This window comes from Danio rerio, chromosome 23 (assembly GCF_052040795.2).
Source record: "Danio rerio strain M-AB ecotype USA chromosome 23, GRCz13ab, whole genome shotgun sequence".
In the NCBI taxonomy this organism is placed as follows: domain Eukaryota; kingdom Metazoa; phylum Chordata; class Actinopteri; order Cypriniformes; family Danionidae; genus Danio; species Danio rerio.
In genome coordinates this window covers 31657387-31675994 of record NC_141043.1, presented here as the reverse complement: position 1 = coordinate 31675994, position 18608 = coordinate 31657387, and the positions used below count along the sequence as shown (strand labels likewise).

The following is an 18608-nucleotide window of genomic DNA, read 5'->3' as shown; positions in this document are numbered from 1 at the left end:
AATGTGTCTCTACGATGTTATGATGCTTAGATATAGCTGTTGATAAATGGTTGCTAGGGTACTTGGTTTTGTTGTTATGGTTGTGGTTACAGAGTGAACTTTGACACTGCTATTCAAAGAGGTGCTTCTAGGCCTGTTATAATAGTAGTCTATGGGATCAGTTATTAGGAGTGTTTAAATGGGTTTGGGATGTGGCTTAAGAGCTTCATTATCAAAATGAGATGTCAAATAAGTCCAGCCCTAAGTCTGTATGACACTGCTATTTAATGTTATTGATGTGTGACATTTATAATGGGAGTCAATGTAATGAATGGATTTCAGTGGCCAATGATAAGTCAGTGTAATATTTTGGGACATCCTACTACCCCAGGGGTAAAACATTTACCCCATTGCGGGGTATGTTTTTACTAAGGCTGCTAACCTCTCCAAATCCCATATTTCTACTAAATTCACACTTGGCGCTACGTTGCATCAATTTTCAGCTCGTTGTTAAGACAGGGCCAAAAAACCACATCCCCTTATAAAAGTCATAGCACACCATTCCAGATAAAACAGCATGAGTTGACGCCACTTTAAGGGTCTGGGGCAAAAACTGCAAGACTAGTTACGAACCAAATATTTTGTCCGAAATTAAGAATAATAAGTATGGAGAATAATAATAGTGGATTTGCTTAAAGGTAAACCCCACTAATAATGAAAATATGCTACATATAATGCGGTGTTAAAAAAACATTTTGATGGAAAACTAGACATAAGTTTGTTGGCTGCATGAAAATATTATAAATAAATACTTGAAAAATAAAATACGCACTGAGTACATCAAGCTCAGCGGTGATGGTTATTTTGCTGTTGTTGACAGTGCAGGTGTACTGGCCACTGTCATTGAGCGAGGCGTTACTGATCTGTAGAGAACCGTCAGATAGCTGAATCATCCTCTGATTGGCTACAAGAGCGCCCCAGGACTCTCCCTCCCTGTGAACACACAAAATAATCATTTTACCCTCTTCACATGGACGCAGCATTTCAACAACACCAATATTTAGAAATGCTGACTATAGAGTGTGATTTTGCCCATGTGCCCTAATAGACTTCCCACAAAGCAGCTTCCCCCCAGCAATAATCAGGACAGCTGGCTGAAGCAGTTCTGGCATGTGAGGAAAGGACTCCCTACAGGATCCAGTCTGTCTCACCATGTGACATTGGGCCGAGGAGATCCAAAGGTCTCGCAAGCCAATTCAGTGGTCTGTCCCTCTGCCACGGAGTACATGAGGCCGTCTTCTGTCAGAATCTGAGGAGGCAGCTCTAGAGAAGCAGAATAAAAAACACCGATATTGACTTTCAGCATTCTCCACATACATTTTTTAACACTGTGCTGCAATGCAGTTATGTTCTGGGTGGTTGCAGGTGCAGTGTCCTTCACTATTATTGGCACCATTGGTGAAGATGAGCAAAAAATGAATGTGAAGAAAAACAAATTGCTTGAGTTTTGTTGTTGTTGTTGTTGAAAACCTTTGAAAATATCTGTTGTGATCTTGGTGACTTTTTTGTACAGTTGAATTGTCCCCTTTACAGTGTTTTGTGACAAGACAGACACAAATACTCTAGGACTTCTGTTTACAGACATTTCTTAAGTATTGTCCTGATAATGAAAATATGGCTTATGCCTACCTGTCAACATTGTCAAAATATGCTCATTTGGAGCCGTTTCGTTGTAAATAAACCGTTAAATGTTCAGTATTAGGTTTTATTATTATTTACAAAATAAAAAATAAATAGTATACATTAACAGCAATTAGTTCAGCTTATGAAAATTAATAGCTACTATAAAGAAATAGAAATAAGTTATCAAATCTCAATAGCCGTTTCTTCACTGTATACCATACACATTCTGATTAAAGAGCAATGAATGAATGATTTATTTAGATTTTTTTTTTTATTACATTAAATAACAGGTGTCACTTTAAAAATGCACACATCTAACGTTATAATGAAAGCATTTGACTGCTTTCCTAACTGTTTATGCTCATTTAGGATGAAATTATTTGTGTTTAAAAAAAAAAAACACCAAGATCAACATCTTTAGATATCATTATTATTATTAATTATGTGTATATCTGTTTAAACGCACCCAAAACTCAGACTTTTTCTTCGCTTCAAATCACGAATATCGTTTGGGAAACTGTCTATTTATCACTTTTAGCAGAGTAGAGACTCGCATTTAAGAGCAAGGGGCGGCCCCTGGTGATTCGGCGGTATGGGTTGCATATGGGAGGCTCGACTCTTTAATGTTTATTTGCCACCCTTTAGAGAAAGACTGAAAATACAGGAGAAATACGAGAAAATACCTTTACGGGATGATAGGGGGATAGAACTGTAAAATACGGGAGAATCCCAGGAAAAGCGGGAGAGTTGACAGGTATGATAACTTATGTGTTTCTACTGCATGCATATGAAATAGTAGATCATGTTTAAACCGTGTTGGGCAAGCTACTAGAGAAATGTAGGGAGCTAAGCTATTAGCTACTCTACTTCAAATGTAGCATAACCACACTAAAAGCTTCCCTCTGGGAAATGTAGCAAGCTAAGCTAAAAGCTACATGGCAAAAGTAGCTTAGCTACATCTAAGCTATTTTTTTTACGTTTCATTTTTAAATCGGAGCAACTTAAATCCAAGTCAATCATGTCTTAGTGCTCAATAAAACTGTCAATAAAACATGTGAAGCATAATTGTTCAGTTTAATTATTTACTGCAAATAATATGTTGAAATAAACAGAAACATTATAGTATATAACAGCAAAAACAAAACAATAAAACCAAGTGTTACACATTTAAAAGCATTATAAAAGCATTATATTATGAGCATTATATTGTATATATATTCACAACTCTTCATTAATGAATAACACTACATACTGTAGTATCATTAGTAACTATCATAAACTAATAGTAATTAATGGTACTGGTAAAAATTAACAGTTTTCCACTACAGTAAACATACACACACACACACACACACGCACGCACGCACGCACGCGCACGCACGCGCACGCGCACGCACGCACGCGCACGCACACGCACACACACTTACTATAGTACTTATTATGAATTAATCAAGTATTTTTAGAGCACAGCATCAGAATTAATGTTATTGCGTTTTAACTTCTAGAGGTCACGATCAGCAAATGTAACTTGTGTGGACGCTACAGCGCTACTTGCTTAAAATAATAGTTTCGCTGCTGAAAAGCTATTTGATTAAGAAAGTCGTGATGCTACCACCACGCTAACGAGAAATGTAGTTAAACTAGTAGCGTCACTACTTGTAGTGACGCTACTGCCCAACACTAGTTAAACAATTTCCTTTTTCTTGTCACCCAGGTTACACACCCTCATGTCATTCCAATCCCCTGAGGTCTTCATCTTCGGGACACAAGTTAAGATATTTTAGATGAAATCAGAGAGCTCTCTCATTCTCTTTAGACAGCAATCATCGGATTTTACACTCCAGAATAAGAACCTAAAATACTTTTAAAACATCCCATGTGACTTCAGTGGCTCATACAAAGCTTCAAGAACTCTTTTGGGTGCTGTACAGGACATCAAAATGTTTGGTTGTCTTCCGCATCAGATCAAGGTGTGCATTTACTACGGACTTTTACTTACTTGCGTGTCATGCTGCTGACTCTAATGGCAATACGTTGTACTACCCATAATGAATATGCACCCTGATGACCTCACAAGGTTCTCTATATTGTGAGGTCATCAGGGTGCATATTGGCACATTGGAACATTGGCACACAAAGCCTTTTTGTTAATAGTTTAAGCAAAATATCAAAAGGGTCAACGACACAGACGTTTTTTTTCACAGACTTTGCACAAATGTACCAAGGGCGATAATATTAATGGAGGGCGCTGAATACTACTGTTTCAAGGGTGTTTCAAGTCTTTGATATTTTAATCACTGAATGATGCTTTAGTAAACACCACAACAAAAATATATATTTATTTACTTTATTAAATGTCCTTACCTATAACATAGACATAGGCATTGATGAGGACAGATCCATGTTTACTGGCTGCTTTACACTGAAAAACCGCAGTGTCGCTGAGTTCCACATTCTTCAGAGTGAGAACGCCATGTTTCACGCTGCGTCGGGGGTCTGGATCAATATCTATGACAGCAAAATGACACCTCAGTATGTCGATCCAAGACTGTAAATCAATGTCTCATATCTCAAGTGAACAGAGAAAAATTATTCAACATCTGTATGCAAAATATACACTAAAACTGTAATTCACAAACATATCTATATGTCTATGATTTGTTTAAATGGATCATATTATGCTTTATATATATATATATATATATATATATATATATATATATATATATATATATATATATATATATATATATATATATATATATATATATATATATATATATATATATATATATATTCGCCACCGCGCCGCTCCACACTTATTCAAATAAATAAAATCAATTGAACCAAACCTGCCATGTGTGAGAAGACCCTACTGCATGGATTGTATTGACAATAAGTTAGTTACCAGAAAGTAGAATGCCATTGATGCTCCAGGTGACCTCAGGTTTGGGAATGCCATCAGCCTTACATTCCAGTTTGACAGTCTCTCCTGGGGCGTACAGTTGGCTCTTTGGTTCTTTAATCCAATACGGAGCAGCTGGATCACCACAAAACACAAACAACCAATCACAGAAAGTCTCTGCCAAGCAAAGTAACCAATAAGCTTCTATCAAGCAATAAGTAATCATACATTGCAAAGCTGACGTCGTAACTCTGTAACTACTGAAGTTTAATTTTGCGTTCATGCCCTGTATCTAAATGTAAATGTGCAGAGGAAGTGATCCGACAGTGTGAAGAATACCCTACCTTCCACCGTGACTCTGTAGGTGTGAGTGCTCATGCCCTGTGGATTGGTTGCCGTACACTGGTACTCGCCACCGTCAGTCTCTGAGATATTTTGAAAGCGCAGAACTCTGTCATTGCTATCTTTGGTGGTGCGTGACTCAGACAGGACTCCATCTTTCCTGATCCACTGGATACTGGGAGAGGGACTAGTTAAAGAAAAAGAATAGTACATAAACAAATAAGAGACTTTTAAAATAAGCACAACTTTGGGTCTGGCGTTAGTTTGACCTACAGGCCCTGAACGATGCACTCCAGCTCCAGGTTTTGTCCGCTGAGTACCAGGTAGGAGCTGCTGGGGCCAGTGGGACGCATCATCTGTGGCCTTCTGTTCCGCACCACTGAGTTTGCTGCAGATACAAAAACAGAGATACTGAGGGAACTGAGGAGAGAGCATGATAAACAATAACTGCTCCAGTAAGTGGCTGTTGAAGAAGAATAATAATGGGTAACATTTTATAATAACTACACACTATGGACCATTTATTAAGCATTAGCATCTAGTGAATTCATTATTTGTAAAGCAATAACTCTACATTAATAAACATCAGTAAGCTGTTTATACCTGCAGCTACAAATGCTGTATTCTTGACTTACAGTACAATCACATTTATAAAGTGCTTAATAATTGTACTTTCATACTTTGTTAATGATTTATTGTTCATTACTAAATGAAGTATTGCATTATTGACAAACCATTTGTATTTAAGAGTAGTTGGAGGTTTTTAACATCATTCAGAATGAGTTAGTAAATGATTAATAAACTATTGAAATCAACGTTTATACATCTGATTTTTCAGGCATATATTAATGGTTACTTTGTATGTTAACAAATGCTTTATTAACTCAACTTCATACAGCTTTGTGACCTAATCTAAAGTTAGGACTATTTATGATTTATAAAATCCCTTATAAATGATAATTAAAGGCTCGGTATGAAATGAACAATAATCATTGCAATCTTATCTAAAAAGTAAAATTACTGTAAATATTAAACATTGCTGAATAACAGGCATGTCAAAATACTGGATAAAACAACAACAATATAATAATTTAACAATATTAAAGGATGCAGTGATGAGACAAAAGTTGAACTTTGTGGAAGGTTTGTCCCCCATTTTGAGTAAAAGTAGCATGTTTCAGAAAAAGAAAAACATACCAACAGTAAAACGTGGCAGTGTAATGGTCTGAGGCTGTTTTGCTGATTCAGACCTGGAAGACTTGATGTGATAAATGAATGTACGAAAACCAGTGTACCAAAATATCTTGAAGGAGAATGTCCAGCCACCTGTTGGTGACCTCAAGCTGAAGCGAACTTGCGTTCTGCAGCAGAAAAAAATGATATAAAGCAGACCAGCAAGTCCACTTCTGAATGGCTAATGAAATCCAAAATGAAGACTTTGGAGTGGCCAAGTCATAGTCTTGACCTGAACCCAATTGAGATGCTGTGGCATGATTTTAAAAAGGCAGTTTTTCAAAGAGGGTAAAACAATTCTGCAAAGATGAGAGGACTAAAACTCCTCCACAGAGCTGTAACAGACTCATTGTAAGTTTTTTGTGGTGGGCCAACCAGTTATTAGACGTAGAGAGCAAACACTTTTACATATAAAAGCTTTTTCACAAAACTGTAGGTGAGAAAACATAATAGACAGACAGCCAGATAGATAGATAGATAGATAGATAGATAGATAGATAGATAGATAGATAGATAGATAGATAGATAGATAGATAGATAGATAGATAGATAGATAGATAGATAGATAGATAGATAGATAGATAGATAGATAGATAGATAGATAGATAGATAGATAGATAGATAGATACATAGATAGATGCTTACAGGAAAAAACAGTGAGTTTGATTGGCTCCTTGAGCTTGATGACGCGTGCGCTGGGGAACTGAATGTTGCAGGTGTAATCATCTCTACTGTCTGCCACAGTTGCATGAGAGAAGTACAGGTTCCCGTCACGACCCTGAATCACACGCTCATTTTGCTGAATGTGCCGCAGCTCTGAAAGAGAGACAGCAGAAATATAGACAATGTTGAGAGGCAGTTCATGTTTAACATAATAAAGCAGGAGAAAGTAAAAATAGACTAACTCTTATCCATCCAGTGGATGACCGGAGCTACAGTGCCGTTAGGAGGATTACAGGGAAGCACCACACTCTCTCCTTCCTCCACCTTCTTTGTAATGATCTTTTCCTTCTGTAGAGTGGGAGTGTCTGAAAGAGAGAAGCAATTCAATCTACATCACATTCATTTAATACTTTGGGAACAGTAAGATATTTTAAAATGTTTCAGAGTATCTTAAAAATACAGTACAAATAATATTATTGTTTATTATTATAGTAAATATTTGAATATAAAATTATTAAAGTGTGTTTATTTTCTATAATGGCAAAGCTGAATTTGTTTCTGTGGTGCTTGCCAGATCAAGAAATAATTTCTATATGCTGATTTGGTACATTTAAAAGGATTATTGTGTATTAAACACTTTTTTGTAACATTATAAATATCTAAATGACACATTTTCTTATAATGCGCGCTAGCTGAATAAAAATAATAGTTTCTGTTTTAAAAAAAAATCTACTAAATCATTTACTCAACTAATGTAGTGCAACTTAATTGGTTTAAATTGTATTTTTCAATGTGGACCAGAGCATTTAAAATAACTTTTTCCACAAAACTTTAGAATTTCGAATTCACAGATAGCTAGCTAGACAGAAAGACAGGCAAATAAAGCAACAAACAGATAAACACACACACACACATGTAGACAGACAGACAGACAGACATGGATAGATGGATGGATGCATAGAATGATTGATAGAACAATAGATAGAACGATAGATAGACAGACAGACAGACAGACAGACAGACATGGATAGATGGATGGATGCATAGAATGATTGATAGAACAATAGATAGAACGATAGAACGATAGAACGACAGACAGACAGACAGACAGACAGACAGACAGACAGACAGACAGACAGACAGACAGACAGACAGACAGACAGACAGACAGACAGACAGACAGATAGATAGATAGATAGATAGATAGATAGATAGATAGATAGATAGATAGATAGATACGAGCTTGCAGTGGCCAAGTCATAGCTCCGAACTGAATCCAAGTGAGATCCTGTTGCATGACCTTAAAAGGCCATTTTTTTAAAAAGGTAAAACAATTCTGCAAAGATGAGAGGACCAAAATTCCTACTAAATAATAATAATAATAATATTAATAATAATAATAATAATTCCTTACATTTATATCGTTCTTTATAGACACTCAAAGTGCTTTACACATGGAATTTTCTCATCCACCACCACCAAGACTTTTTCATACATTTCAGCCTGAGAATCTGGAGTGTGTTAATTGCTAGCATGTAATTATACTCTGCACAGCTGACAAAACAAATGAACCGCGATTAAAAACCTTATCTAGTCCACCATGTCTTGGCTAGAACTGATACGCAATAGGTGTGTGGTGGCATACATATTAATATGGCCTACACCAGCTGTGTGTGTGTAGCTCATAATATGTGTGCTATTGTTAGCCCAGCTCCCGCGGAGTACTCTGACTTCCAGCACGCATTAAACCCAGGAGTGCCCGTCCCTGCTGGCACACTTACACCACTCACACCCGGTTTCTGAGGTAACCGTTGTCAGGGAAACTGCCAGAGAGGTCGAGACACAGTAGGGTAGACAGGTAGATCCTAAGATAGTGAGGCAAGCGACTGTTGTGTTGTTGATTTTTGCTGGGGTGTTTGATTGCTAATTGGCAAACGATCTGGGATTTTTATTCGTTCAGGAATTCCTCGAACTGCCAAGCGTGACTGGCACACACAATGAGCTGTAATTTTCGTCTAAATGACATTTTTGCGCTTGTGACTCAACAGGGGACGGGGGGCCTGATTTGGGGTTGTTATCTGCTGTGCACCAGATTCTCTCTACAGAAAACTCTCCACATGTGGTAAAGTCACAGATATCAAACAGCCAATCCTGAGTGTGCTGTGGTAATAAGTGACTTACTCTCTGTGACGATGCGAGCCTCATTAGACACCGCCGTGCCGAGCTCGTTAGAGGCATAGCAGTTGTATCTGCCCTGGTACTGGTGGATGGGTCCATCTTTGGCAGTCAGTGAAAAAGTGCCAGAATCTCGGGATACAGAGAGGTCAGGGTCTTTAGAGGGGTCAAACTCCACACCATCTTTCACCCAGCGGAACCTGGTAACAGCGCAGGAATAAAGCAGAGAGTCATTGTGTACATGATAGACAACAATTACATTCTAAATAAAATTACCTATATGTAACCCATTTGTCCTACTGCACCAATCCTGTTTCGAGCTGGGATCAAACCGGCGATACTTTATACGGGAGTCAGTTGCTCTAACAAGAAGTCTTAAGGTCATGGCCCCTAGCGTCTTTTTCTAGAGCATCTTTAGAGGTCAGAGGAGTGAGGTTTACCTGCATAGTACTTCGCTAGCTGGCCTCTGTTATACTTACCCCCCTAAAGCTCACTCCCATCCCGGACGAGCCCCTATTTGTAACCCACTGATCCTACTGCACCCATCTCGTTCTGAGCTGTGATCGGATCGGCGATTCTCTAACAAAGAAGCTAAAGACTATGGTTCTTACCATCTGTCGCTAGAGCACCTTCAGAGAGTAGGTCAGAGGAGTGAGGTTTACCTACATAGCACTTCACTAGCTGGCTTCCATGGGCCAAAAAGTGAGGGGGGACAGCTGTATGAAATCCACAAGTTTACATTCTCAATCACCTGCTTCTAAACAGTCTGTTTCTAAAAGTGAGGGGGACTTATCCCCTTCGAACCGACCCCCCCCCACCCCCCTGGTTGCTACGCCCCTGCCTCCTTTACATATGCTGTATATAGTTGAAGTCAAAATTATTAGCAGGTAAAGTTGTAAATCTTTTTAAAATTATTACCCAATTCCTCTTTAACACAGAGAATTTGTTTCTACACATATTTTAAACATAATCATTTGATTCACTAATGTCTAATAGCCAATTGCTTTTGTCTTTGCCATGATGACAGTACTTAATACTTTGCTAGTCATTTTGCAAGATACTAGCATCCAGTTTAAAGTGAAATTTAAAGCCTTAAATAGGGTAATTAGGCAAGTAAGGTTTATTAGTCAAGTCATAGGACAACAGCAGTTTGTTCTGTAGCCAATCAAGAGGAAAAGTCTTAAGGGTGCTAAGAGGACCTCTTGTAAGGACCTATTTCATGAACCTGTTAATTTGAACTAATTAAAAAAATATTTGGGTTTTTTTGCCATTTCAAAATGTGTCCATTTTTCATTTTAATACAAAGAAAATATTTTTAAAATCACATTTAAATCCTTTTTTAGTCATATCTTATTAATCTGTGTAAGTAGATTTCAATTACTATGCTTAGTTTTGCAGATTGGTCAAACATTTGTCAAAATAAATGCACAAAATTTCTTCATTCTTTTATAAACTACATTCTAAAGGTTATTAAAGAGGGATTAGTTTATATGTAATTACATAAAATAATTTATTCTACCAATTATTATCATTATTATTATTATTATTATTATTATTATTATTATTATTAGCCATTATTATTATTATATATTTTCTGTAAAAACTTTTCACTTTGATGCATTAAAAAACAATTTTTATTTTGAAATTAATCAATGTAATTTTTTGTGCTAGAAATGTATAAAACTTTTCACAAATTTAATTAAATAATTCCTCATTTGCATATTTAAAAATAGCACTTTAATGGACAACATTATATAGCATTAATATTAAACATAATAACTTTAATTTTTTTTCAGGGTATCGAGATTCATTCATTAATTGTGATTAAAGAAACCACTAAAACAGGACCTTGATGTGTAAATCTTTGAAACAGAACCAGTTTTTGAAAAGTAAATTTGTAATAAATGTAATGCATGGCAACAAAAACAAACTGCATTTAAAAAGACTTGGGTTTGCCTTTAAACCTCAACAAGGATTTGTAACAAGAACCCTTGAAATTCCATTTAACTGAGAGAAATTTACACATATTTTGAACATAATATTTTTAATCACAAATTTCTAAGAGCCATTTGCTTTTGTCTTTGTATGATGACAGTACTTAATACTTTACTAGTTGTTATATTGCTTAAGCAAGCTAATAATATTAACATTAAAATAAATTTAAAAGTAAAAACTTCTTTTATTCTAGCTGAAATAAAACAAATAAGACTTTCTACAGAAAAAAAAATATTATTTGACATACTATGAAAAATTCCCTGCTCTGTTAAACATCACTTGAGAAATAATTGAAATAGAAACAAAAATTCACAGGAGGGCGAATAATTTTGACTTCAAAAGAGTACTGAAAATACAGACAACCCAGCAATTTTTAGACCGCACAGTTTACATAAAGATATTGTGTATATAAATAAGTAAAGTATCTTTAGCAGCAACTCGACTTGTAAAATGATTTCTGAATGATGAGATTAACCTGATGACTGGAGTAATGATGCTGAAAATTCAGATTTATTAAATCAGTGAAATAATAAATCATTTTAAATAGGTTTTGCAGGCAACTACATTTACAAAGTGAACCATTTTGATTTAGTGCTTCTATATTGAATATATTCATTACATTTATAAGTCACACATACTCTTTCATAGCATATACACCTTGTAGCTAACAGTCTTCAACAGAAAACACAACAATAGATGTAAATGATGTAATATAATGCATTATGTTTAGTGTATCTAGATACTGGTTACTATTATAGTGTGCTGTAACAGTGGATCATACAAGAATACAGTTCAAAATACAAATAACTGGTGTAACTGTGCTGTTATGAATACTAACGTGGGAGGGGGATTCCCAGTGGCATCACAGGTGAGCGTGATGTCATCAGCCGAAAAGGTGGTGACAGATTTCGGCTGGGCCGTAATCACCGGGGGGCTTTTCACTGCACACAATCACACATCAAACAATCAATTACACAGAGCCTTCCTGTGAGCTGTGAAGTTAGCAAAGCAACACCCTCAAAATTGGAGACATCTCTTCTCACATAATAAGTTAGCTTCAGATGTGGATGTGGAAGGCATATTAGTCACAGTAGTTAGGCAGCCTCTCTGCTGACCTGCTGTAATCACAACAGTGTTCTGAACTGAGGGAAGACTGGAAGGTCTCGGTTGCGCAATAAGCAGTAATGAGCCCCCTGTAAGGACCTATTTCATGCACCTGCTAATTAGAACTAATTAAAACAGATTTGGGGCTTTTTGCTATTTAAAATGTGTCAATTTTTCTTTTTAATGCAAAGAATATATATATTTTTAAATCACATTTAAATCCTTTTTAGTCTTATCTCATTAATTTGTGTCAGTAGATTTCAATTACTATACTTATTTTTGCAGATTGGTCAAACATTTGTCACAAAAACACTTTTAGATTTTTATTCTGGTTATTACACTTTTAGATTTTTATTCAAATCTACATTCTAAATGTTTTTTTAAGAGGGATAGTTCTTATATACTTACATAAAATATTGTATTCTACCAAATACAATAATTATTATTAAAGTTTATTATAAAGGCTAGGGTGGATTACTGATGAAAGCAGCTCTTAGTTTTTTGGCAGGTTCCAAACAATTGTCACAGTTATGCGTAGGAGGAAAATCAATTCTTAGTTAAAAAAAAAATAAAAAATCAATAATAAATTCATATGTCAATTGTCCCAGTCACAAAACTCAATAGAGGAAAGTTATTTTGGGGGTTATATAATTGTTAACATTCAATGGAGGAAAACATGGTTATTACCATTTAAACTTTGTATTCCTATATAATAAAATAAAAGGAGTGCACTTCAAATTTAATGTACTTTTTACAAATATTGTATTGTTACTGATATTTGCAGCTTTTGTAAGAATGAGTGTGAAGACATTTGTCACTTGTTTTTTATGCGATGTATCATCATTGCTTTGGATTGATTAAGTTCATATTGCTTTTCCAAGGCTGTTATGAGTGTTATTTTGCACCTTAAGGATGTTATTTGTTATTTTGAAAACCAAAACAAGTCACTATTAGCCGCCGTGACTGTTCTTATACTTTTACTTTCACAAACAGAGGTTCCTTACAAAAAAATCTATTTTTATAGACTTCTTATGTGAAATAGAACATTTAATTAAATCACTTAAATTAATTGATAATGCTTTTTTGAGTAAATATGATCAGATCTTTTATGCTACTTGAATTTTTTTAATCTTTTCCTATTGCATTATTTTTTTTAATTCTATATATTTTAATGCACTTTTTTGGCGTTGCTCTCCTGTCTCTAATGTGAATATTGTGTAAAATAACTGTTCTTTTTACTGTATTCTAAGTTGCATTATAGTTTCTTGAAATAAATAAATAAATAAATAAAAGATTATTATTATTTTTGTTGTTTGCTGATCTCAGTATTTTCTGAGTCACTAAAAGTAAAAAAAAAATCTAATAATAAAAATAAAATATTCAAAAAATCTTTTCTGTAAAAACCTTACATTTATATTATTAAATAACTCCTCATTTGCATATTTAAAAATAAGACTTTTTTAGACAACAATATATAATAATAATAATCAATATAATAACTGCTTTCATTTTTTCAGGGTATCGAGATGTAAATTCATTAATTGTGATTAAGTGGGCCACTAAAAGTGGACCTTGAAGTGTAAATCTTTGAAAAACAGAACCGGTTTTTGAAGGGTTGACAGAAAAATTGAATACATTTAATGCATGGCGACAAAAAGAAACTGTATAACAACTCAACAACAACAAACCACCACAGATTTGAGTTTCCCTCTAAACCTCATCAAGAATTTAAAGCAAGAGTCCCTGAATTTCCACAACTCAAACACCTGATTTGTTCCAACAGATAAACGAATATCATCCATTAGAAACTCTCGAGAGAAATGAAGAGTGCAGTAAAGAGTGAGTAGGTAATACATGGAGATTAGGTGAGCCCAAGATGTTCTCTAAGTGTGGGTTGTTTTACGGATGAACAGCCTAGGAAAGCATTGGAGGGCAGGGAGAAATTGAGACTAGAGGAATGAATAAAAGAGGAAGACAGCAAGAGCGTAAACGATTAGTGATGTAATCTACAGACAGAGCCACTGAGGCAATAAACAAGTGCTTATTCTAGACAGATAACAACACTGATGTCCTGGAATGGTTAGAGAGAGTGCTCACGCTTTCCACATCATTCATTAGACTTAGAAACAAAGGTTTGTGGGATTTCAAACAACCTTCAATTTGCTTCAGTGCAGAGAGGGCACATCTGTCTAGGCTTTTCATTCTTTCTTTCTTTCTTTCTTTTGTTATATGTTTGCCTGACATTCGTTAAATTGTTCATTCATTCATTGACTAATTGGTGTATTTATTCATTATATTTGCCTGGCATGTTTTTTTCGTTTGCTTATTTACTTGTGTAATTATTCATTCGTTCATTTATTCATTCATTGTCTTTCTTTATTATTTATCATTCTGTCTGTCTTTCTTTGTTTGTCATTCATTAACTCTTCAAGTAAGTCTGTATTCCATCCATCCAACCATCCATCATTCTTTTCCATCTTCTTATTATTCTTTTTTCTTTTTAAGTGTCTGTTGTACATTCATTAACTCATCCTGTCATTCTAGAAATTTTCTGTCTGTAATTATTTATTTTATTTATTCATTAATCTATTGTTTGTATATGATCCATTCATTAATTCATTCATTCATTCATTCATGTATTTATTGATTAATTAATTAATTTATTTATTCATTTTTTCATTATGTTGTCATTCATTCATTCATTCTTGCTTGACATTCATTCATTCATTCATTCATTCATTATGTTATTCTATTACATTAATTGCATTCTATATATCTGCCGATTATTATTTCATTTGCTCATTCATTCACCCATTCATGTTTGCCTGACATTCATTCATTTTTATCATTCATTCATTCATTCATTCATTCATTCATTCATTCATTCATGTATTTAATGATTAATTAATTAATTTATTCATTCATTTTTTCATTATGTTGTCATTCATTCATTCATTCTTGCTTGACATTCATTCATTCATTCATTATGTTATTCTATTCCATTAATTGCATTCTATATATCTGCCGATTATTATTTCATTTGCTCATTCATTCACCCATTCATGTTTACCTGACATTCATTCATGTTTATCATTCATTCATTCATTCATTCATTCATTCATTCATTCATTCATTCATTCATTCATTCATTCATTCATCTGTTCGTTCATTTATTATTTTTGCCTGACATTCATTCATTCATTCATTCATTCATTCATTTATGTTTGCCTGGCATTAATGCATGTTTATCATTCATTCATTCGGTCATTCATTCATTCATTCATTCATTCATTTTTTCCTGACATTTATTCATTCATTCATTCAATCGTTCGTTTATTCATTCATTATGTTTGCCTGACATTCCTTCGATTAATCAATTGATCGATTGATCGATTGTTCATTTATTGCTTTTGTTCATTCATTTGCATCTTGTTTAATCAATCTATCTAACAGCACTGGTGGTTCAGGGTCTAGTTGAGAGTAATAAGGATGTAATAAAAAATAAATTTAAAAAAGACTGTTGAAAATATCCAGCAATCCCTGATGATGGACCATCTTATGGACCATTAACCAGTATGACTGGAGGTTTGGTCGCCAGTCACCCATTAACAAAAGATCATTAATTTTTAAAAGACTCATGCCTTAATGCACCCTTCAATTTTTCTAAATTATTCCCACACTTCTGAATATAACAAACAAATTTCTCAGTTGATCGGGCTGTTGCTGAAGGCTGTCTTCCGTTATTAGATTAAGTCTGGGAAATGTTAGTGCAATAAAGTCAGTACATGAAAACCACAATATACATGCCAGATATACTTACAGTCTCTTATTTTGTCTGTTCATCGAGTCAGCAGGGGGAAAAAAGAAATACTTTAGTTTAAAGCAATTCACACTGAAAAACATGCACATGAACACTTAGAATCATGCACACACATACACAGATTATACATATACGATTATCATTCCTTAATTACAAGTTAATTACAACACCCTACAATGAACTCAAAGCCCTACAGACACTTTTTGACATTGTTAGATTTTAATTAAGATATTACTTATCCAATTTGTGAATGTGTATTTTTATAGAGGATTTTCCTCAAAAGTATTTATTAGTGGTTTTAATGTTTTTGCAAAAACAAAAATTTAGAATTCTGGCAATAAAAAAGCAGGCTCATCACAAAGTGTTGCCTTGGTTGGTACTATTGTTTTCTATTATTTTGTATTCATTTATTTAAAGAGCACATATTTTACCTCTTTTACAAGATATAAGATAAGACTTTGGTGTCTCCAGAATGTGTCTGGAAAGTTTCAGCTCAAAATACCCATCAGATTATTTATTATATAATGTAGAATCTCCCCATTTTGGGGTCTGTAGCTGTTTTTGTTGTCTGTGCCTTTAAATCCAAATAAACTGCCCACTGCTCCGACATGCATGTCTGCTTCACATGTCTTTCGTCAGATAAACAGCCGTCAGTGATAGAGACAGACATAGATGAAGCTGAAATAAGTAAGTTTATTTGATGTATTTGTGGTGGAGTCTCTTCAAGTCTTTCTGAAATGATAAGTCACACATAAATGCATTTTGCAGTACATACACATATATTACCGGTTACTGATACCATGCTGCCGTGGTGATTATAGTCGTTAAGAAATACATAATGATTTTACCGTCTTTATTAAAAACATGCACTGTTTTAAAAACGTTATTTTAACGTTAAATTAATTATTGAGTTACAGCTAATTACAGAGAGTTGTACCATATGTTTTAATCAGTTTTTTTTTTTTTTTTGCAAATGTTCTGTGGACATGTTTATACATGCTATAATGAAGACATGGCACCAGTCAATCAATTTGGGGGGCAGGGAAACTGCACTCCTACGTCATGTTGCTATGGGCCTCAAATTCAAATGGTTTTGGGTCCTATTTTAACATTAGTAAATTTAAAACAGAGACTTGTTGTGTTTATATCACTCCAATATGACTGGATGGATAAACTATACCTACACACAGTTCGGTCCAAACTGCTTACGAAAGATGATTTTCAACATAGGTAAAATACGTTTCTAAAAAAGATTTCTTTCGAAAAATTGTATAGTATGATTACATTTCTCTTAGACTCAATATAGTTCTATAACCATAATCATACATAATAAATGTAAAATAATTTGAGAATTTGACAAAAAGATATTTTAATGACAAATTCAGTTTGTTCCACTGAAAAAAAAAACAGATCACAGAAATATTCATGACACAACTGCAATGGCCTCATCGCAATCATGTTTATGACAGATTTATGACAAGCTTTGAAGTCTTGGTAATGTCAATTTGTTATGACAAAGACACTAACAGTTAGTAAGTAGGTAGTAAGTAATGTGTATTTATATAGCATATTTATCGTGTATGGTCATACACCCAAAGCGCTTCACAATCCTGAAGAGGGTCTCTCCACACCACCACCAGTAAGCAGCATCCACTTGGATGATGCAACAACAGCCAAAGGACAATGGCACCAGTGCGCTCACCACACACCAGCTATAGGGGGAGTGGAGAGACAGTGATAAAGCTAATTCGGTAAATGGGGATGATTGGGAGGCCATGATCATAAAGGCCGATGGTGGGAATTTGGCCAGGACACTGGGGTTACACACCTACTTTACGAGAAGTGCCATGTGATTTTTAATGACCACAGAGAGTCAGGACCTCGGTTTACTGTCTCATCATAAGACAGCGCTCACTGACAGTATAGTGTCCTCTTCACTTTATTGGGGTTTTAGGACTCACGCAGACCGCAGATTGAGTGCCCCCTGCTGGCCTCACTAACACCATTTCCAGTAACAACCTAGTTTTTCCATGTGGTCTCCCACCCAGGTACTGACCAGGCTCAGCGCTGCTAACCTTTAGTGAGTCTTGGGCTGCAGGGTGATATGGCTGGGGCTGGGGGTTATGATGTATTTGTTTATGCCAAGTTGCCATAAAGATATCTCATGCAATGTCATCTTTGGATTTAAAATGACATAATTAAGTGAATCACAAAAGCATGCATAAAATTTCATTTAAACCTATGACATGTGATGTGTCATGAATCATGATTATAAAAGTGTCATTGTTTTATAAACACCACCTTCAAATAAAGTGTTACATTAAGATTTTTATGATTCTCATCAGAACATTTTCTCCCAAAGTGAAGGCAAAACCCCACATCCCTATTAGCCTTAACCCTATAACCCTGTTTTTTTTTTAAACAAAACCAATGTTTGTGATAGTATGATTACACTGTTTGGAAGCGAAACAAAGACAAGAAATGATGCCAGCTCAGACACCTGGACTGTAGATCAGCTGGCCAGTGAGAGATAACAAGCTGCTGGCAAAGCAGAGCTAAAATAAACTCCCTATTTAGCTATTTTGACTTCAGCCTATCTTTCCAAGATGGCTTGGTACTGCAGTCCCAACAACTTAATAACAAAACAAAAGCAGCGATCCTCTAAAACTGCAACACAAGCACAGAAATAAAGAGAGAGGGATGGAGCTT

General features: G+C 35.0%; 1 protein-coding gene across 11 annotated transcripts in view; it reads right to left on the bottom strand.

Annotated features, from left to right (window-relative positions):
- The window catches only part of l1cama (L1 cell adhesion molecule, paralog a), a 102537-nt gene that overhangs the window by 16604 nt on the left and 67325 nt on the right, over positions 1-18608 (bottom strand). For 7 of the 11 annotated variants that reach the window (XM_087305085.1, XM_087305082.1, XM_087305084.1 and 4 more), the window contains 10 exons: positions 11814-11916; positions 8987-9180; positions 7048-7170; positions 6788-6958; positions 5183-5297; positions 4912-5096; positions 4571-4702; positions 4027-4170; positions 1191-1302; positions 812-972 (listed from right to left, as the gene is read on the bottom strand). In XM_087305085.1, coding sequence (XP_087161211.1) covers positions 812-972; positions 1191-1302; positions 4027-4170; positions 4571-4702; positions 4912-5096; positions 5183-5297; positions 6788-6958; positions 7048-7170; positions 8987-9180; positions 11814-11916 — 1440 coding nt within the window. 11 annotated transcript variants of the gene reach the window in all.